We start from the raw sequence: 22,899 nt of genomic DNA on the forward strand, positions 1-22,899 counted from the left end.
GTGAATTGATGCTTCCGTAATGACACTTTGTCCCCACTGCTGGGAATCTAGAAAAGGGTCAGTTGTGCTGGTATTTTGTGATGTAGACATATGTCCAAAAGGAACTGCTTTGAGGCCATCAGCTCCTATCACATAAGCAACTGAATAGACAATAGATAATAATGATTTATAGTCACCGCTGAATTTAGCCAGACTTAAATAGAGATATAAAAGACTCCATATCTCAGAGTATAGGAGCCGGATCAACAGACTGTAAGCTATTTGGGACAGGGCCTGTTTCTTTGTTGTATTTTTGTGGCTGGGACCTCCTAAGGGCGTGTCAACAGAGCAAAGAAAAACGTGCAGCTGGCCTGTGCCAGTTGACTTGGGCTCGTGAGGTTTGGCCTGTGGAGCTGTTTCACTGGTATATAGACTTCCAGGCTTGGGCTGGAGCTCAAGCTCTGGGACCCTCCCACCCCGTAGGACCACCAAAACTTATTCAGAGTCACTGCTTCCTCAAATTGAATCCCCCCATCCTGTAAGCATGGGCTACATTCTTTGTTCCTAGATGTATACATTTACATTTAGCCATATTAAAATGCATCTTGTTTGCTTGTGCCCAGTTGATCAAGTGAACCAGATTACACTGAATCAGTAACTTGTCCTCTTTGTTATTTACGAGTCCCCCAATTTTTGTGTTACCTGCAAACTTTATAAGTGGTGTTTTTATCTTTTCCTCCAGGTCATTGATAAAAATGTTAAATAGCATAGGGCCAAGAACCAGTTCCTGCAGGACCCCACTGGAAACACACCCGCTTGATGATGATTCACTGTTTACAGTTACATTTTGAGACCTATCAGTTAGCCAGTTTTTAATCCATTTAATGTGCATCCATGTTTATTTTATATTGTTCTAGTTTTTCAATCAAAATGTCATTCAGTACAAAATCAAATGCCTTACCAAAGTCTAAGTATTATGTCAACACTATTACCTTTACCAACCAAGCTTATAATCCCATTTAAAAAAAGATATCAAGTTAATTTGACAAGATCTATTTTCCATACCCTTCTTTAATTCTTTATTAAATGAATCCTGTATCAACTGCTCCATTATCTTGCCTGGGATCGATGTTAGGCTGACAGACCTATAATTACCCAGGTTATCTCATTTACCCTTTTAAAAAATTGTCACAACGTTAACTTTCTTCCAGTCCTCTGGAACTTCCCCAGTGATCCAAGACATATTGAAAATCAACATTAATGGTCCAGTGAGCTCCTCAGCCAGTTCTTTTAAAACTCTTGGATGTAAGCTCTCTGGACCTGCTGATTTAAAAATGTTTAACTTCAGTAGATTCAGTTTAACATCCTCCTGAGATACTAGTGGAATGGAAAGAGTGTTATCTTCACCATACGATGAGACTATACCATCTGTTTTCCCGAGATACAAAAGAGAAATATTTATTGAACACTTCTGCCTTTTCTGCATTATTATTGATAATATTACAATTTCCATCTAGTAATGGATCAGTACCATTGTCAGCATTCTTCTTGTTCCTAATATATTTAAAAAAACCTCTTCTTATTGTTCTTAACTCTGCTGGCCACGTATTTTTCCTTGTATCCCTTGACTTCCCTTATCAATTTTCTACAATACCTAACTTCTGATTTTTATGTAATATATACTTTTTTTTTTACAGTTGCCGTCGCTTCCCCTCTAAACCAGGCCAGTTTTTAACCAGTACAGTGTTTTTTCTTGATTGTAGGATTGTGGCTTCTAGTAAGGTTTTCCAGAAATGATTCCCAATTATCATTCACACTTTTTCTGATATAAATTCTTCCTTCCAGATTATTGTTTTTCAGCTTTGAGAAATTGGCCCTATTGAAGAACCAAGAATATATATTACTTGTCTGGACTTTATTATATTTCCACATCGTAAACATGATCAAGTCATGATCACTTGTACCATTAATTTTTAGTTCTGTGATTTAGTTCCTCTTTATCTGTCAAGACAAAGTCTAATATAGAATTCCCTTATGTTGGATATTTTAGTACTGGAAGCTGAGACCTCCAGCATATGTCACTCAAATTGCAGTCCCCCATGACCACACAGCTTTCCCCCCCACACACACACTGTCAATAAGTGTGTAAAGAGCCAATCATCCTGTTTCCTAGTTTGATTTGGTGGCCTGTAGCAGACACCAATTAGTATCCAGTCTTGTGTTTTATCTGTTAGGACATTGATCCATGAGCATTCAAGAGTACTTTCTTCTGAGTTATCAGTGACTTGGAAACAGGTAATGCCATTTTTCACATAGCGCCACTCCCCCTCTCCTTCTGACCTCTCAGTCCTTTCTAAATAGGTTATTACCATTGATTTTAAGATTTCAGTTGTGTGAATTGTCCCATCAATTTCAGTAATAGCAACTAGATCAAATTTATACTCAGAAATGAGCAATTCCAGTTCTTCTTGTTTGTTACCCAGGGTCCTAGCATTGGTGTATAGCAATTCAGAAATTATTCGCTTCAAGTCCTTTGTTCTCAACCTCTCAAATTTGTGCTGAGTGCTCATGTTTGTCTCTTAACCTACCCTTTTTCTATTAGTTTAACCCCCTCTGGACTACTCTAGTTGGCCTTTCCCCAAGGAAGTTGGTTCCCCATCTACTGAGGTGGAGGCCATTCAAACTATGCAGCTTCCTATCCCCATAGAAGGTGGACCAATGTTCCACAAAACCAAAACCCTCAGCCCTACACCACTTCAAAGTAGAAGCAGACTGTAATGTATTTAAGGGGCTCTGTCTAAAGCTGGGTGAATAATAGATTTTTTTAGTTCACTAGCAATTCCAAAATAGAATAAAAAAGAAGTTACATTTTGGGTCAATTTCCCCCCCCCCCGCCCCCAAATTTTTGGTGACTCAAACAGTGAAAACAATTTTGAGTCAGGCTGAAATGTTTCATTTTGACTTGACATTTTTTGTTTTGTTTTCAGGTATTTTGACCAGATCAAAGGAGGAGAACTTCACTGCCGTTTATAGTGGCAATTCATATTGACAATGCATAGTCATTGGGTCAGAGAGAGAGAGTGTGAGAATGACTCTATAGCCTTATAGGGTACTTACCTAGGATGTGGGAGACCAGAGTCCCGGCTCCAATAACTATTTCATTATTTATAGAAAGTAGAACAGCTTCAACAGAGGAGACTGAGAAAGACCCATCCAAGAATATCCCATAGCCTGGTGACTAGGGCACTATCCTGCAGTATGGGACACCTGTGCTCAAATCTCTTCACCGCAAAGGGCAGAACTGCACTGGGTTCTCCTACATTCTGGATGAGTTCCCTAACCACTGGGCTAAAGATTACAAGTGAGATCGCTGTCATGTTATGAATCTAGTCCTCCTTTGCTTTTTTCCAAAATGCTTGATTCCGAAACAAAATATTTCAGGTTGGGTGAAAATGAAATGTTTCATTTCAACATTTCTGAAACATTTCAGATTTTTGGTTCAGTCAAAACTATTTGGCGAACTTGACATAAATTGCAAATAGTTTCAGGTCAACTGAAGCATTTTTTGGTGAATAAAGTAGTTGCTGAAAAAAATTTGGCAGGCTTTTCTGATTGCATCATGTGTTTGAATGACAGTGGAGATGAAAAGGAACTTCTGTCTGATTCTCTCTGGAGCCGTCTGTTCTCACTTGCACATTGTAAATGGATTTTGTTTATCTATTTAAATGCTTTTGCCCTTTAGAGATTTTCATCCTTTCAAAATTGTAATGATTGCTATGCTTTTCATGGTGTGGGTGGGCAGTGGCATGGGATGGATGAGAAGTTCTGACTAAAGCCATGATGGAGCCATCCCTGGTGTCCATGAGAGTTACTTTTTTTCCTCTAAAATTTTTTTCTCTCCTTTTAAGCTTTCAGTTCCACTGAAGTTTTATGGATGTATTTTTATTTTTTTTATTTGGCCAAGGCTTGTGTTTTATATTCTATGCGCTGCACCTAGAGTTTAATATAGATGTATATGAAGGATGAATGAATAAATACATCAATAATGCCTGCCTATTGAAGCCTCTTGGTGCATATGCATCAGTTTCAAAGCATCACACATTAATGGACAGCCAGGATGAAAGAATGTTGACTCAGAAACTTCCCAGACTATGAAAGAAATTCAGCTTCCTGAAGTCATCCCCTCAGGCAAGAACCTGAATCAAAAGAGAGGTCTTGCAGTGTGCCCTGAGGGTCAACAAATTTTGGGTCATGGGACCAACAAGGGAAGCAAATTACCGTCACTGACTGCACCCTGCCTCCAGCTCCCACAATTCATATAATGGGATTGTTAACCAAAGCACTCAAGCTGATGTCCACTGTTAGACTGTACTCTGGGTCCTGATCCAAAGTCCACTGAAGTCAATGAGAGTCTTGCCATTGACTTCAGTGGGCTTTGGATCAGGCCTTAAGAAAGTCAAGACTCAGACATTATAGTGTTAAAAGTTCCTGGGCCTAATTCTCTTTGCACTTGGAAGAGTTTTACATTGGCATCACCCCAGTGATTTAAATGGAATTACACCTGATTTATATTGCTGTAAGTGAGAGGAGATTCAGGGCCTCTGTTTAAAGGTTGAAATGTCCTTTTCAGTAACATGATTGAAAGGATGTTGGCTAGGCTCAGTGGGATAAGTGACTGGTTCTTGTCCATGAACTCTGCCATTGTTCAAGACGAAATATGCTTGTTAAAACCGCGGGTGCATTTGTGTGTGTGTGTGTGTGTGTGTGTGTGTAGTTAATAAATAATAAAAGCTGTTTAATATGCTATCTAATTATTGTAGGGGGGCAGTCCCCTAATAACTCAGTTTGTTCAGCACAAGGAGGGCCCAGTTCTCTGATGGTCCTTACTGCTTGAAATCCCTCTTTCCCTGCAGGGATCAGCAGCTCTTGGTAGCCAGGGACAGGTGGAAGGTCTTTCCTGCAGCAGGCTTTGGTTCTTTTCTACCCTGGCTGGGAATTGACTCAGGAAGCAGGGTCTCCTTGTGAAGGGGAACTCGGTGTACCTGGGTTAGGCTCACCTGTCTGTGCTGCTTCCATTATTTCTGCAACTATCTGGTTGTTTCCCTCCCTTCTCTCTCAAGGGCTACTGATTCCCCCCTTCTCTGTGCACAAGGACTGCTGAGCCCCTCTCACACCCCCCTCCCCCGGGAGACCTGGGATCATCCAGCCACCTGTCAGTCCTCTGGGGATTACCCCCAGAGCCTCCTGATTGGCTCTTCTCTTCTTTCCTCTGCCCGCCTCCTCCTCGAGTGTCGTGTGCTTTTTTCACAAAGGGAAGGGGAACTCAGACATCATGGAGGCTGTGATTCTTTGGCTGTTGTTTTGTAGACTCTTACCCCAGTTCCATCATGCCTGAGGGTCAAAGGACTTCCAGCTGCCATTTTATTTGTCAGAGTCTGAGTGAGAGAGGAACCCAGGGGGTTACATAAGCAAAACATAAAAGCAATCATTTTCTAGTGTAATCAACGAATCAGGGGCTGTTCACTTTCTTCATTTTGCCACATTCTAGATCATTCTGCAAAGAACGCAGTGATTATTTAAAGCCAAGAGGCCAAATGTTTTGGTTTTCTCAGAGAGTGGGGAAGAGGGTGTGTTTTAATTCAGCAATCCTACACATTCTTACTAAGTGAGTAGTGACTGAGTGAAGTAGAAAAATAAATTGTATATTTTCAAAAATAACATCACTTAAAACCATGGCTAATAGAAAGGAGGAAACTAAACTTCCAACAAGGAGTGGGTCAACTTCTACTGATTGTAGTACTGAGCTGTCTCCACCATCACCTGCACCAAGAAGGAACCAAACACCAGTTGCCTGATACTGTTAGCATTTCTGAGACATCTTATCAACCAGGACTTAAACCTTTCTCTGTGTGTAACCTTGGAAAACAAGGCTATTCTTGCAACTCATCCTGGTATGATGACTCAAAGACTCCATTATTCTGAAGCTAGTGGCTGTTAGAGACATACTTAGTTTCTACTTTTAGATGCAAGCTACTTTTGACTAATTACACAGATGACACTTCATACAGTCTGGATTGTCTAATTGGAAAAAGACTTGAGACAGATTTGAGAGGCAGCAAGTTGATACTCTTCAAAAGATAGCAAAGAACATGCTGAGTTTGCAGTATTTTCCCGAAGAAAGCAGGAAGATCCTAAAGGAAATACTAAGCAGTATATGTTATCTTTCCAGACAAGGACTTGCACTACAATGCCATCATACTGAATGATCTGAAATTATGCTCATAAGTGGAATAGTTGACTGCAACTTTATTCAACTGCTTTGTTTGGAAGAATATGATCCTGATGTTTCAAAGTGGCTGAAAAACAGTCAAGGCAAATTCGTAAGTACACTTATTCAAAATGAGATCATGGAAAGTCATGGCTCTTAAAATTGTGTGAGAGAGAGAGATCTAAGAAAATTTCTGTTATGGTAGATGAAACAACAGACTCCTCTAACAAAGAGCTAGTGGTTTTATGTCTGTGATAAGTGGATGTTTATGAAGAGTTCACTGCTCTGTATAATGTAGCCTGTACATCAGCAGAGGTAATCAACTCAGTAACGAAAGATATTATTGACTCTAAATGTGAGGAGCAACAACCTTTGTGTACAATACTATGATGATGTCACTAATATGACAGGCTTAGTATCAGGTGTAGAAACCAGACTGCAACAGGAGGAACCATGAACTGCATATACTCAGTACTATGGGCATGCTTTGAATTTGGTATGCCAGGACACTATTAAAAAAACCACTCTCCTAAGAGATACTCATGAAACTGTTTAGGAAATCACTAAATTAACTGAAAAATCGCCCAAATGAGATGCTATATTTCAGGATATAAAATATGGGATAGGTTACCAGGCATCTGGACTCTCCATGCAGAAGCATTGGCTTCAGTTTCTAAGAACTGCCATGCAGTGTGTCCAACTTGAGAGGTTGTGAAGGATGCAACAAAAGATCCTGAAATGAGAGCTCAAATTGCTGGCATTGCAAATTAAATGGAACAGTCTGACTTCCTCTTTGACATTGAACTAGGTCGACAAGTCCTAAACATCGTAGACAACCTGTCCTAAACTCTGCAAGGGTCAGATATTTTAGCAACAGATGGCCAATCTCTCATGAAAATGACATGTAATTCACTTCAGTCCCTCTGATCAGATGAAAGCTGCAACTTATTCTGGGAGCAAATCCACCAGAAAAGTTTAAAGTTGGAGAGAGTTGGAAAGCCAGAGCTTCCAAGAAAGAAAATTCCCAAGAAAATGCAAAGAGGGACCCAGCTCCCCAAATTCAGCAAAGGAATTTTATATGTACATCTATGTTGAAGTAATTGATTTTACAATGTCCAGTATTCAATTGAGATTTGAATAGAAAGGCTACAAGGTTTTTCAAAATCTTCAAACTTTCATAACCCCGAACGTAACAGAAATGCAAGTTCAAGACATGCTTCAGGTGTATGGTTACAACTTCAACCATAATTGACTGAATACTCAGCTTCCTCTGTTGCAAGCCAACTGTCACTTTAAGGAAAGATCACTGAAGTCCAGTCGGAAATATCTCTATTTGCTCAGCTATACCAAATGTCAGCTGTCTTCCGAAGTGCTGAAGTTGAATCAGATGATTTTAGTGGTACCAGCAACCACTACGGTAAGTGAGCATAGTTTCAGTACTCTACATTGTATTAAAATATGGATTCAATCCAATATGGGGCAATCACAGCTCAGCCGGTGTATGATTTTATATGTACATGAGGACATGACTGATGATTCACAGCTTACAGATGTTGCAGAATAGTTCATTTCAAGATACCCAGGATGAAGATCATTGTTTGGAATTTTTTCAGTCATTCCTTTTACTCATATTTTAAAAAGTAATGCTTTCATCTGTAATTTTATACTGTGGCTAATTTTTCCCACTTTACTAAAAGTGAAATAATAAATGAGCTTTTGTTCCAGATTCAGTGTTTCTTTTTTTATTAATGCATTTTGGCGGGCGGGCGTGGGTGGATAAAACTCTCCCAAGCACCCAGCTGTCTGCCCATGAAAACATATGGTTATTATAGACTGTTCACTTGATAATTTAACATTTTCTTCTCTATACTACACGTACAGACATATGACCACCTAGCTTTCGCATATCTCTGCCTCTGTAGAAGCAATGAAAGGAGTTAGGTTTCAGAGTAGTAGCCATGTTAGTCTGTATAAGCAAAAACAACGAGGAGTCCTTGTGGCACCTTAGAGACTAACAAATTTATTTGGGCATAAGCTTTCATGGGCTAAAACCTACTTCATCAGATGCATGGAGTGAAAAATACAGTATGCAGTATATATATTACAGCACATGAAAAGATGGGAGTTGCCTTACCAAGTTGAGGGTCAGTGCTAATGAGGCCAATTCAATTAAGGTGGAAGTGGCCTATTCTCAACAGTTGACAAGAAGGGGTGAATATCAACAGAGGGAAAATTACGTTTGTAGTGCTAACGAGGCCAATGCAATCAAGATGGACGTCGCCCATTTCCAACAGTTGACAAGAAGGTGTGAGTATCAGCAGAGGGAAAATTACTTTTTGTAGTGACCCAGCCACTCCCAGTCTTTATTCAGGCCTAATTTGATGGTGTCCAGTTTCCAAATTAATTCCTGTTCTGTAGTTTCTCGTTGAAGTCTGTTTTTGAAGTTTTGTTGTTGAAGAATTGCCACTTTTAAGTCTGTTATTGAGTGTCCAGGGAGATTGAAGTGCTCTCCTACTGGTTTTTGAATGTTACAATTCTTGATGTCTGATTTGTGTCCATTTATTCTTTTGCGTAGAGACTGTCCGGTTTGGCCAATGTACATGGCAGAGGGTCATTGCTGGCACATGATGGCATATATCACATTGGTAGATGTGCAGGTGAACAAGCCCGTGATGGTGTGGCTGATGTGGTTAGATCCTATGATGGTGTCCCTTGAATAGATATGTGGACAGAGTTGGCAACAGAGTTGGTTCCTTGGTTAGTGTTTCTGTGGTGTGGTGTGTAGTTGCTGGTGAGTATTTGCTTCAGGTTGGGGGGCTGTCTGTAAGCGAGGACAGGCCTGTCTCCCAAGGTCTGTGAGAGGGAGGGATTGTCCTTCAGGATAGGTTGTAGATCCTTGATGATGCGCTGGAGAGGTTTTAATTGGGGGCTGTAGGTGATGGCCAGTGGCGTTCTGTTACTTTCCTTGTTGGGCCTGTCCTGTAGTTGCTGACTTCTGGGTACCCTTCTGGCTCTGTCAATCTGTTTCTTCACTTCACCCCAGCAGGATTGTGTGTGTGCATGCACGCGTGTGGTGGAGAGCCTGAGTTTTCACAGATTTCAAGATGCTAAAGTCTGTGCTAGTGGTGCCGGGTACAAAACCACCTCCTTTTGGCCAGTCCCTGTTCTCTTCAGGGGCCTGATCTAAAACCAACTGAAGACAGTGGAAAGACTCCTGTTGACTTCAATGGGCTTTGTATCAGAGCCTGAGAGCTCTTGAGGTCAACAGTGATATGCTGTAAGATACTTGCAGAGGCCTTTTATTTGAAATATAGAAATATCTGGTGAAACCCTATTTCTCCTTTATAGCAGAGAGAAACTGATTTCTCAGATCTATCTTGTGTGCATCATGGCCCTAACTGCTACAAGTTAAGCTTTAGGTCCTTTATCAGGCTCTATTAGCATATATCCCTGAATCTACATAAAGTCCCACTGACTTCAGTGGGACTCCACCTACATGTATAGCTTCATTCTAGTGGATTTCACTGGAAAATCAAGGCCTAAAATGGTGCTGCCATAGGGTTCTTGAGCTATGGCTAAAAATTACTGTGATTTTTTTTTCCCGAAGGAAGTATATAGCCCTTTATCTGTCTGACATAACAATTTAGGAAAAGCTTTATCTAGCCTAGTAATGAATTGAATTAGAATTCATGCGTTGTAATTCATATTTCAAAAGCTCATAAGCACACTTTGTACACAGCAGTTTAAAACAGACTTGTAGGAATAAACTACATCAAAATCAAAGTATATTAGAGTGTGATTCTGTTCTGAAAAGTGAGTCTAATAATTACACCGTGGGGTTACATATTTATTCTCTCAGTGGCTTCCAGCTCAAACTTGCTCAGTTCAGAACTAAAAAGGTTGGTAGAAAAGGAGATTAGTAATTGCCTGCTCCGCAAATTTAGCATAGGGTCAGAGACACAAGCTGGGTTCTTTGTGGCTCATGCATCTTTATTAATAATAAAGCAGATACTGTATGGCAAACTGTGGCCTCAGCTGTACCTGTACAATTTTAGTGTCTAGAAATTCTCTCTCTGTTGCACCTGTGAGATTAATTCAAATTCAGCAGTAGTGTAAGTGGGTGCAACTCTGTTTAAGCCAATGACGTTTCATCTATTTACATAGGTGGGAAATTTGTCCCTTAATTTACTTTTTTTTTAATAGAGAACTTTGATCACAGCGAGAGAGCATCATCACTGAAATAAATCCAGCTCTTTTATTATAGTATGAGAAATTTAAGTTTAAACACCCTTCTCCTCACTCCTCCCACAGCTCCCAAGAAACTCAGGGCTTGGCTAAACATTGAATTACTGTGTGGCAAGCCAGCAATCTATAGTGTGCTAACTTGCTGCGCAGTAACATCCTGTGTGAACACTGCTGTGAACATTGAAAGTCCTGGAGTATGGCTTGGCTGTAGCAATGTTCACACATGGCAAGCTTGTGCACTGCAGATTCACACCCGGTCTTGCAGTACAGTGATTCAAGGTATAGACAAGTTTCTAAGTCTGTGCCATAGATAAAACAATCAGGAGTTATCCGAAGGGCCAGAAGCCAAGGGCTATAACTATTTCATCTTGAGAAGTGGCCCCTCTAGATCAGAGATGAGGCATATGGATGGGGTTTTGTTGGGAAACTCATATTGATGCTGTATATTTTCTGTGTATGAATGGAAGACTTCAGCCTGCAGAAATTTGGAGCACTAAATTGGCTTTTTAAAAAACTTTGTGATACATTGAACGTTTCTGAAAAAGAAACATTGTTGTTCTGTCACATATAGTATTTCCAAAATCTTAAGAAGCTGATCAAAGTTAGCTAAGTCAGTCCCAGAATAGTGCACCATAGAGAAATCTCTTCAGTCTAGCAGAGAAAGGTATAACACCGTGTAATGGCTGGAAGATGAAGCTAGACAAATTCAGTCTGGAAATAAGGTTAAAATTTTTAACAGAGTAATTAACCATTGGAGCAATTTACCAAGTTTGTGGTGAATTCTACATTGCTTGCAATCTTTAAAATCAAGATTGGATGTTTTTTCAAAAAGATATGCTCTAGCTCAAACAGGAATTAATTGAGGGAAATCTTATGGCCGTGTTATGCAGCTTCTCAGACTAGGTGATCAAAATGGTTCCTTCTGACTTCATAGTCTATGAACCCTGTAGGAGCGGCGATTCTGTGCTATATTGTTGAACACCTCCAACCTGGGTGGCTGACAGAGTGGAGTTAATTTTCGGGTTAGTTCTTTTTGCTAAAGAATTTGGGTGGTAGTGTTTACTTCTTATTGGAGGAAGAGGGACTTTCATGTTGGGGACCAAGGATACAAAATCTAGAAAAGGTGTCTGAAACCCTTGTAATCCTCAACTCAGATCAGTCCCAAATCCATAAACCATTGAATTGGGTTGGTTTTTGGCTCTTGAATGCTAAAAATAAGCCTGTCGGGCACCATATTGTCTTTTACAATAAATTCATGTCCTAGTGACTGATTCTAGCGGTGCTGGGGTTCTCTAGTTACAGCTGTATGGTGGCCTTACAGAAACACATTAGAGCACTCAAAGTCAGGAGAGTAAGATATTTTGTTTAATTGTGCCTATGCCATTATTGGTTTAGGCTCTTGCTGGGGTCCTTTTGAGTGAGTCCTGTTGGCCCCAGGGGGCTACTACCCCTGAATGGATCTTTAATGGCTCCCAGGAGAGCAGATTACTGTCATACCAGTGAAAAAGGTCCACAGTAATTAACTTGCATACAATGCAGTTTATTTGAGAAGGAATTACACAAATGGTAAAGGGTTACATTAAGCACGTAACTCCTATGTTACACATTAAAGAACTATACAGTAAGAGCTATACATTCCTCTTAGTGAGCCCCTCTTTCACAAACATACACAAACAGGCCCTGTGCCAAATTCTATGGACGACTTCTTCTTTCCAGGTCTGGTCTCCTCAGCCCTCTGGTCTGTCTTGGATTCCCTCGAGATAATTGTAATATCGCATCAATCATACCCACAATTTGTACGCTATTAGATCGTGTGTCTCCTTTTCTGGTTGTTATAAAACTTAAAGCATTATTTTATGATTTTAGTAGCATAATCCAACAGCTCAATCTTATAAGTTTTCCGTAAAGCTTGTTTTTTCTTATATTGCTTACACATTTGGTATTCAAAACAGAAACATACAAGGAATAATGCTGCAGTTTCAGAAATTTAAAATAACATTGCCCATTTAACTCCATTTTATGCTGTTACTTGACATACATCATTATACCAAGCACACATTTGAGATCTTATTTTTCCTACAGCTTTTTAAACAATTTTATATTTTCAAGCAAGCATACCTTTTATAGATATTATCAGTCTAGTTGACTGTTCTGTTTGGTCTAGTGTGCCTTGATTAGTTTATATTTTCATATCCCAATTTGTATAATTTCTCTTTGGGTATTAACCATAATCCATTTCCTACTATTCCATAGTACCCTGTTTTATTTTCCAGGTGCTGGCATATATTACCTGGTACATTTTTTGTTGTAAGTGAGTCTACGTGAGTTTTGACTGTTTTGCATAAATACTGTATGGTGCCTTAGTTTTCCTGTTGCACCAATGCATAGGTGGTAGGAACAAGGGCATGTGACTTGCTAAGACCCTTGAGGGCAGGTAAGGCTACTCCAGTTGCCTGCACGTAAGCTATAGAAGGTATCCCTCATAATCTAAAACCTACGAGGGGGGATGCGACCAGGTGCCACTTTGCCTGGGAAGTGAGCCAAAGACCAGGAGGAGGGGCAATGGGCGTGTTGGAGGTCGGCTTGCTAGAAGCTGAGCAGTCTATGATTGGGAGAGAGGCGGGGGGTCCAAGATGGATTTGGATAAAAGTTACTGATTCCCGTGCGAACAAGCCTGTTCCACGCTGTGTACCTGTTAATTAATAAACCCTCTGTTTTACCATGTTGGCGAAGAGTTACAGGGCCCTTTGGCTCCCCAGGAGCCATGCCCAGGCAGACTCACTGCGGGGATGCTAAATTCCCTGAGGTCAGACACAGGAAGACCAAGATCACTTAGGCTTTTTTTGCCCCGGCAGCAGTGTGAGGGGAGGCATGCCTCACCAGGGTTTTGACTGGCTTTTTAGAGATCAGTTTTAGAGCATTAGCCTGGTGACTCTGTGACAGACTGTTGATTATCCATTCCTCAGGAACTAAGATTACAGAAATCTTAAATTTAGATTCCTGGTGTGTGTGTATACACTATGATTACAATTTCGAATTAACCATTTTATACATTTAGGAACATTGTGACGTCTTTGTGTTGATTAGGTTACATTAACCCATGTTTATCTTTCCATATATTACATATTGTCCCCATATGAGGTATGGCATCTTAAAGCACATTTATATTAGGGTACTTTTGTTTGGACACTTTAAATACAAATTTATTACCATACCCCCGTAAACATGTGTTCTATGTGCACCAATTACATCTTTATTGATACATTTTTATATTCTCAGTGATGTTATACAATTTTACAGTTGATTCTATATTTATGACTGGAATTTTAGTTTTATTTTTAAACCCAAGCCCCTTGAATTATGTATTCTTGGGGTGCTTTTTTACGACGATGTTGGTGTGTCTGAGGGTTTTTTTTTAATGTGGCTTATGTGGGTCCCACAATTCCCCAGTTTTGGTATTAATTGCTTGGGATACGTTGGCCCCCAATGCATATGCACCATTCATTACACTTGAGATCCCTAACCACCTTCTGTTAGTTGGATTATATTACCTCTTAACTACTAATTAATGCATGTTTTACTGAAGCTTCTTGCCACCTTTTTGTTAATATCTTGGATGTTAATCCCTGTACCCACACAGAAATACATGCCTTATTTGGTACATGGAATGTCCACATTCCCTGAGTGTCTTTTATGGCCTCAAAGGGAATGGCAGATTCTGTTACCACAGAGTGCCAGATTTCCCCATCTTCCACATTCTTCCTTCTTATCATCCCTTTTACCGGGTTTAGCAACTTGATATTCCTTTACTGAGTTGTGGAGAGCTTTTGTACTGGAAAATCAGTTACCGGGATAGAATTTTTTTTATTCCCTTTTACTTTGCTTTCTTTTAGCCTTTTTTTTTTTAAATGCTGCTAGAGTAAACATTATCAGGGAAACAACTTTAACTTGACTTTTGTACAGGACATTTTGCGGAGGTTTGCTTCAAGTTATTGCCCACAGTAAGGTTTACTTTGGCTAGGACTTTGAATAAATCTGCACTGTTATCTATCCCAATACTGGAATTTAGACTTTCCAAAAGCTTTAAAAAAAAAAAAAAACCTTTCCCCTCTTCAGAGAATTAAACCTGGAGGCTGCTTTCAGATTTTGAGATTTTTCTATACTGATAGTATATCAAAAGCAGGAAGCCTACTACAGAACCAGTGAGGCCACGGGGTAATTAAGGTCTCCTTAGCACCTTGGAATGCCCAAGAAGAATAAAGCCAATGTAAAAGAACTAAAGAAATTTGCATTTATCTTTTACAGTTAAAGATTAGCTTACTAGAATTCTTTGAGAGGATTAACAAGGATATAGACAAGGTGATTTAGTGAATATAGTGTATTCAGATCTTCAGAAAGTCTTTGAACCCTTACTGAAGGTTTTTAGGCAAGGTGAGCTGTTATAGGATAAGAGAGAAAGTTCTTTATGGATCAATAACTGGTTAAAAGATAAGAGACAAAAGGCAAGAATAACTGGTTAGTTTTTAGAATGGAGAGAGGTAAACAGTAGCGTTTCCAGGGGTCTGTACAGGGAAAAGGTAATACTGTCAATATTAAAAAGGCAAACAATAAAGTGGCAAAAATTTGCAGATGACACAAAACCTCAAGATAGTCAAGTCCAAAACAGACTCTAAATTTATAGATTAACCTGCAAAAACATAAGCAATCAAAACAAAAACAAAACACACAAGGCCTCTGACCGGACCTTATAGGTTAGTACATACTGTGCATTCATTTCTGAAAATTGTTATATTTTCTGGCAAGTATAATTGGATTTAATCAGAATGTTTTACACGTCTTCATCCGGAGTGGTAACTAAAACTTCCACAGGACTGGCCATATACTTATCTGTTAACTGGAAAGGGTTTCCTTTATATAGGGATTATTTTACCTTTGTTTACCAATTTTAAGCATTACTGTGTTTTCTATTTTTCATTGATATTTTAATGATTCCTTTGGCTCTTCCTTTTGTTTGTGTTGATTTCTCTGTCCAAATGTTTTCCATCGTTTGTATCAAATTTGCTACCCAGATCATCTTCTGTACCTGCTCAGGCATTTGTTTCTTTGGTGTTAACAGGAACTCAGGAGTTCTTATAATTTAGCCTGTTATTAATTCAAAGAGGTTAATAACATAACAAGGAAACAATTAACAAATTCAGTATAGAGAACCGTTTAGCCTTGGCCACTGCTCTGGCCATTATAGTTGGAAGGTTGGCTACAACAAGGGTAGATTTACAATTATGTTTTTATAATATCATGGCATGTCATCTGCCATCTGGTTTCTGTACAAGCCAGATGGCAGAGTTGCAGGGGCATTGACACTTTACTACTACCCCTTGTGCTTTTAGATCCTGCAACAGGGTTTTTTTTTTAATGTGGGGAACAGCTTATGCTGGATAGGAACACTGAGGAGCTGCTTTACACATTTTCCCCCCGCTATCTTTATCACTGCCTTTTCGTTCTAGCCCAAATCATGAGAAATTTCCCTTATTCACTTATTGTCTGGCAGTGCCACAGCTGCCATAGCTTTACAGGCTCACTTTCTTAATCCTTCTGAAACAACCTGATTATTTACAGTCTCTTTCTTCACAACCTTTCTGCCAAATTAATCATTCACTTTTCCAGTTGCACCATATCTACTTTTAATATAGCTTTTTCAGTTATGCTGTTACAGACCACTGTATTTATTTAAAATGTAGTTTGATCTACTGCCCACGGCAGATGTTTTAATACTTAAAGTTGCCTTTGCTCCTGTATTAATTAATGTAAGGAACCATTATATGTTTCCTTCTGTCCCCTCTTCCACGTAAGATTTACCAATTATGTGGGGCTGTAATTTGGCTACTAACATTTACCTTTGCGGACAGGGGTTGCTAAGGGCGAAGCATTTTTACTGAAATGTGGGGCCACCCTGACAGGGGATAACAAGCCATAAGAACTCACCGGCAGATCTTCTGTACCTGTTCCCACGGCCTCAACAGCCTTAACTCCTGGCTGCAGCAATGACTGTGATCTAGTCCTTGCCATCAAATCACTTAAAGCAGTTAGCAAAGTCTTCAGAAGTTGCCCATCCAAACGGGCCATATCTGCCCCTCTTTCCTGAAGTTGAGCCCATCTGTGCTCACAATGATCCCCCACTAAACACTCCACGTCTCCTACCATTCCGTCCTCGGCCTTGTCCTATTTCACTGCAACTACCACGTCCCATATCAGTGTGGTTGGAGCCATTATAGCCTGCTTGATTGCTGTCAGGAGCCTCACTAATCACTTTCTGAGAAGAACTACCTGCTCCACTTACTACCCTTTCTGCCTCCTGAGCTGCTTTAATCAGTTCAAACTGATCTAAATCCATCCAGGATCCTATGAACACCTTAATAGGTTTCCTTAAACCATCATAGATTAAATCTGTCAGCTGTTTCTCCTCGATTTCAGCCAGAGAGCATACCAACAACAGCCTAGTACAAGAAGTCATAACAGATTCTCCTTCCTTCTGATGTATCAACAAAGTTGTCCTCCTCAATTCAGGGGGAGTCAGAAAGTATTGGGCTACCTTCAGGATAATACCTTCTCAGTCACCTTTGTTTAACTCTGCCTCAATTTCTGCCAACAAAGCCATTCCTTCCGTAGGGCCAGCACAAGTTATTATCAGTTCTCTTAAATCTTCAAGATCTAAATGTTTTCTAACCATGTATTCCAACAGCCAAGACAAACATGTTCTCAAGTATCGGGGGTAGCCGTGTTAGTCTGTATCTACAAAAACAACAAGGAGTCTGGTGGCACCTTAAAGACTAACAGATTTATTTGGGCATAAGCTTTCGTGGGTAAAAACCTCACTTCTTCAGAAGAAGTGAGGTTTTTACCCACGAAAGCATATGCCCAAATAAATCTGTTAGTCTTTAAGGTGCCACCAGACATGTTCTCTTAGTCAAAGAGTCCATTTGTTTAGCCAGTGCCTGTTTTTAGTTTCAGTCAGAGGACGATTTACTTCTTCTCGTATTTGCCGTGAAGGCTGAGGCATTTTTGCTATCACTACCGGCTGGGCTGCCGGGGGACTGGCAGGGGCTTCTCTTTCTCTTCCACCTGTATATTTATTCTTTCCGGACATGTATGGGTTAAAGCTGTTATCTGATGAGCCTTGGTTACATTTTGTGCTACAGCAGTTTGCAAGTCGCATTTCAGATTTTCGTTCTGCAATTTTAGTTTATCCAGTTCCTGTTCCAAACTTTCTTGCACAACATCTCGCTCCTTTACAAGCTTATCTATAGCACAATACATGGCACAGATGACACGAGCTTCTGTTTGGGCTTTCTCGGGAGTGTAACCCTTTCAGTACCTCAACAGCAAGTTGTCCAAAACTTTCTCATGCAGTGTGGGGATGGCATCAGCCAGACATGGATCAGACCCCAAGCTTTTAAACACCTGTCTTAACAAACACTCATCAACCACACACGGCAGATTCGGGGCATCTCCCTTGTCCTCCGGTTCAACGACGCTTCCCAGTCTGCGTTTGTGAAACATCATCGACTCTAGGAACGACCAATACAACCCTGCTCACTGGTATATTTCCCTCTCTGTGTACTGTAACTAAATCTGGTCCCCCGAGCTAAAATTAATATAAGTCAGAACTGATTCAGAACAATATTTAAATTAGTTGGTTAACACCAGTGAGTCAGGATACCAAGCTCCTCAAAGGCCACCAGTTCAGAAAACAGTTTGATTCAGTTTAAAGACCTTTTTTTCTTGGACATGACAGTAACCATCCTCTGCTACCAAATGTTGGCACCAGGGGGCTACTACCCCGAATGGATCTTTAATGGCTCCCAGTAGAGCAGATTACTGTCATACCAGTGAAAAAGGTTCACAGTAATTAACTTGCATACACTGTAGTTTATTTGAGAAGGAATTACACAAATGGTAAAGGGTTACATTAAGCACATAACTCCTATGTTAGACATTAAAGAACTATACAGTAAGAGCTATACATTCCTCTTAGTGACCCTTTCTTTCACAAATGTACACAAACGGGCCCTGTGCTAGCCTCACACAGTTCCTGCTTGGCAAATAGAGAAGGTGGTTACCAAATTCTATGGACGACTTCTTCTCTCCAGGTCTGGTCTCCTCAGCCCTCTGGTCTGTCTCAGATTCCCTCGAGGCCAGGCCTTGGCTGCTTGGAAACCCCTCTGGTCACAGTTCTACTTGAGCCCATGGAGCAGGGTTTTGGCTTCTCTAGCAGCGTCTTCAAGCATCAATTAAGGAATTCCCCCAACAGTAATATAATTTGCTTGATTTTTATACTCTTTCTCCTCAAAGGAGTCACATGTCTTAAAAGCATGCCCAGTGGGCATGTGGCTACTGATTTTTACTGAATTAATACTTTAGGAGGAGACTGCAGAGTGGTGCCAACTGAACATTACCCCACATTCACTCCCTTATCAATCATTCACTTCAGCCCCCTGCATGATGAGTCAGCCCATGCTCCACTCAGGATGTTCTACACATGTTGTTTGCTTTGAAGTGGACATATTTGCTGACTCAAAGACCAGTATTGATGATACACACAGCATGGAGCTAGTCAGTCTCACCTCTGGCATCTGCCTGATGCTATGAGAAGGATTCTGCTCCCAGAATCCTCTTTTGCAGTTCAGTCATGTCAAGCCATGTTCTCACCATTCATTCAGTATGGCCACATCAATTCAGCACCATCCCAACAGTCCCCCATTCTATATTCAGTTACCAAAGATAGTCAGACAGCCTACCAGTATGTCTGCACTTCCATGTTTGTGTAATGATTAGATGGACGTGATTTGGTGGTGCAGTTCAAGTAGAGCTTAGTAATCCTTTCCTGTTGAAGCCCAAGAGCCCACCCATACCTTGGCCTCAGTTATGGCCACAAGTCATCTTAATGCATGGAAGGGATTTATGGTTTTGACTTATAACCTTGGAAAATATTCTAATTTTACATTTATATTTTTCTGAGTTTTAGATTCATTTCAACTTTCTGAGTTTTGCTTTGGGTTCAAGCCAGTGTAAACCGAAACAGAAACAAAAGGTTCAGAAAACTCACTGTAAACCAAAAGTTCAGGCTCTAGACTCTGTGGAAGAGGATTTTTTCCCCAGTCAGATGCAGGATTTTCATATAAGTTGTTGCCAGTAGGGTTTCATTTTACGCATAAGGTTGCTTGTAACTTTTGTCTCTCTAAAAACATTTTGTTACAACACAATGCTTAGTTATAGTCAAGACGCGGTGTTGGCAGAGGAATGGGTAATTTCTTATGTACTGAACAAGATAATAAGAATGGAAGGCTTTAATAACATATGCAACACAGCTAGCATTTTTCAGGTCTTCCAGTTCTAACAAGATACGCTACAACAGCAGTTCTTTTGGGAAGATGACTCCTACAGAAACTTTATGTACATGACTGTATTCAAATGGTGAGGAAAAATGTCTATGAAGGCCATATCCTCAGCTGGTATAAATCAGTGTAACTCCACTGAAGGCAATGGAACTACACCAGTTTACACTGGCTGAGGATCTGGCCAATGAGTATAAAACATTTCATAGCTGGTTTTCACTGATGAATATATCTATTCTAATTGCAGTTGGCGCTCAGGCCAGATTTCCACTGAAGATGAGAACTGCAGGCTCTGGCCCATTATTTTTTGTAATATAGTAGCTCTTAAAGGTCCCAAATGAGATTGGGTCTCGTTGTGCTAGTTCCTCTAAGAGAGAGTCTCTACCCCGAAGACTTTACAATCTAATTAGAATAGAAATTAGAGCGCTCTGCCTGTCTGCTTCAATGCAGAGAAGCCCACGCCAGCAGATCCTGCTCTGATGTGCAATTTTGTGACATCGGTTCTGCTCAAAGTGCCCAACAACACTATTGCAAACGGTGGCACCAATACTGGAGAGCCTGCCTCATGGGAGTAATCCTCCAATCCTATCAGTAAGGTTTACTCTTTTTGGCACTTTCAGAATTGGGCCCATATACCGTACGTAGGAAACCTTGTCCTCTCATAAAAACCCAACCACCTCTTGGGTGGAACACAACATTTGTTTAATAGTGCACAATGATACAACAATTTATAGGAGAGGAAAGGAGAATGCCCAATCCCATTAAAACTACATGGCATATATAATATAGCAGAATGCAATTATCCAACTTCAGTCAGGTTGCAGGAGCTGTGAAAGTAGCAGAAGGATTTTTAGTAACTAGAAATAAACCTGAACTGATAAATTAGGAGTTGGGTCTCAACTTTCCCAAAGTTTGGGAGTATTCAGTTGTGGGGTTTTATATAGGCCTGGTAATAAACAATACAACATTTCATTTAACCTTTATGTAATTAAATCATAGTTTTAAAAACTGCTTCTTTAATTTCCATGCCTGTGACTCTTAAAAGGATACCAGAGACCTGTGGTTTTTATGTTTACTAATTAGAACTAGTTGAAAATGGGCATATTTTTTGCTAAAAACTGTTCCCATTTTTATAAAAAAAAAAAAGATGGAAAATTTTGGATTAGCTTTTGCTAAGAATGCCAACAACAAAATCACAATGATTAGTTCCTCCATAAGTGCAGGGCGGAGGGATAGCTCAGTGGTTTGCGCATTGGCCTGCTAAACCCAGGGTTGTGAGCTCAATCCTTGAGGGGGCCACCTAGGGATCTAGAGCAAAAATCTATCTAGGGATTGGTCCTGCTCTGAGCAGCAGGTTGGAATAGATGATCTCCTGAGGTCCCTTCCAACCCTGATATTCTTTGAAATTTATCATACTAATGTTCAGAGTAGAAATCTCCTATTATTTGGCTCTTTATTAGTAGAAGAGGCTTGACTTAACAGCATCTACATAGTCTCAGCTGGGTGGAGATTCAAGTAAAGATGGGAAGTGTCACTATGAGATTTCCATAACTGAGCCCTAATTAATACATTTCTTCCTTTCTCTCTTTATTAGGAAACAGCTGGAAGACTGTTGTGACCCCGGTCAGCTCTTTGCTATGACAAAACAGAACTCTCCGCTGGGAAAGAACCTCTGGTTTGATGGGGAATTTTTACATTCTGTCACTATTGACAATGCAACTTACTCCCTTTTCCCACAGGTCAGTAACTGTCTTGTTCTTTTCATTTTCCCCCTCTATTTCTTCTCCAGACAATAAAACTGTACATGTTAAATCAGGCTGGCTAAAAGGCTAGTTGTAAGGATTAATCTGTAACTTCACTTCTTCATGATAAATGTTTTCTTGTAATCCTTTTTTTTAGCCAGAGGCATTGCAAACCTCTCTCTCTCCCCCGCCCTCCCAATTGCATATACAGCAGGAAGACTAGTCATATTTCAAGTATCAGGGGGTAGCTATAGTTTGAATTCCTCCCATGGCCACTTCTCAGTATTGCCCACCCCAAAAGTTTACAAATCATGAGTCAGGACCCAAATGATCATGAGATTAACATAAAAATTATGATATTTAAAAAAATAAATGTTTCGGATCCTTTTATTTGCCTGTTGGGTTTTGAGCCCTCAGGGAGCCCTCAGGTTTTATTTTCAACCGTTTCTATTTAACCATGAGGGCTAGGAACTTACATTAAATAAATAAAGGCTTAAATTCTCACATTTCCAGAAGCTGGAGCTTTAAATAAAACCTCAAATATGTCAAGACTAGTGATAAAATCACGGGAGTTGGCAACACTACAAAACATACAGTGAAGAATCTTAAAGTTCTCCTTGCTTATACAGCATGCAGAGATTTGCCAATACTTTTGGCTTAAGCCCTTTGTTCCCCCCATCCTCCAAAAGGACCGCTTCTGGCCTATAATATTTAGACCCAGATTCACAGCTGGTGTTAACAGGAGCAGTTCCGTTAAAGTCACTGGAATTTCACCCATTTACATTATTGGTAAGTTTAGTCCATAGCATTTAAATTAAAAGACCCCAAAATATATATGATGGGCTAGATTCTGATCTCATTTACATGGGTCTAAATCTGGAGTAACACCTCAATTCTTCCAAATTCTGATGTTACTTTAGATTGTCATCAGTTTGACTGAGTATAGCAGATGGTCCACGACGTAGTTATAAAAAAAGATATTCTGGCTATTTATTTTCAAGGGCTCAATCCTGGATTCCCTAAGAAAGCAAAATTGTCATTCAGGTCTTAAGGACTGCAAGATTGGGCCCTAAACAACTAGCCTACCATCACCAGAGGCTATTATTAAGGACAATTGGAGCACAGTTTCCAGAAGAGGATAGTGGAGCATGTGGGCACACACAACTAGGGTTACCATACGTCCTCTTTTTCCCGGACATGTCCGGCTTTTCGGCACTCAAACCCCCGTCTGGGGGGAATTGCCAAAAAGCCGAACATGTCCGGGAAAATGGCG

At 40.2% G+C, this 22,899-nt stretch overlaps 1 protein-coding gene across 1 annotated transcript in view; it reads left to right on the forward strand.

Moving 5' to 3' along the window:
* Window positions 1-22,899, forward strand: part of ST8SIA1 (ST8 alpha-N-acetyl-neuraminide alpha-2,8-sialyltransferase 1) — a 163,263-nt gene that overhangs the window by 29,730 nt on the left and 110,634 nt on the right. The window contains exon 2 of the mRNA XM_026652309.2: window positions 21,479-21,623. Coding sequence (XP_026508094.1) covers window positions 21,479-21,623 — 145 coding nt within the window. The remainder of the gene's footprint in view (window positions 1-21,478; window positions 21,624-22,899) is intronic.

The sequence above is a fragment of the Terrapene carolina genome, unplaced genomic scaffold (assembly GCF_002925995.2).
Source record: "Terrapene carolina triunguis isolate 2854851 unplaced genomic scaffold, T_m_triunguis-2.0 Scaffold112, whole genome shotgun sequence".
Taxonomy (NCBI): Eukaryota; Metazoa; Chordata; order Testudines; family Emydidae; genus Terrapene; species Terrapene triunguis.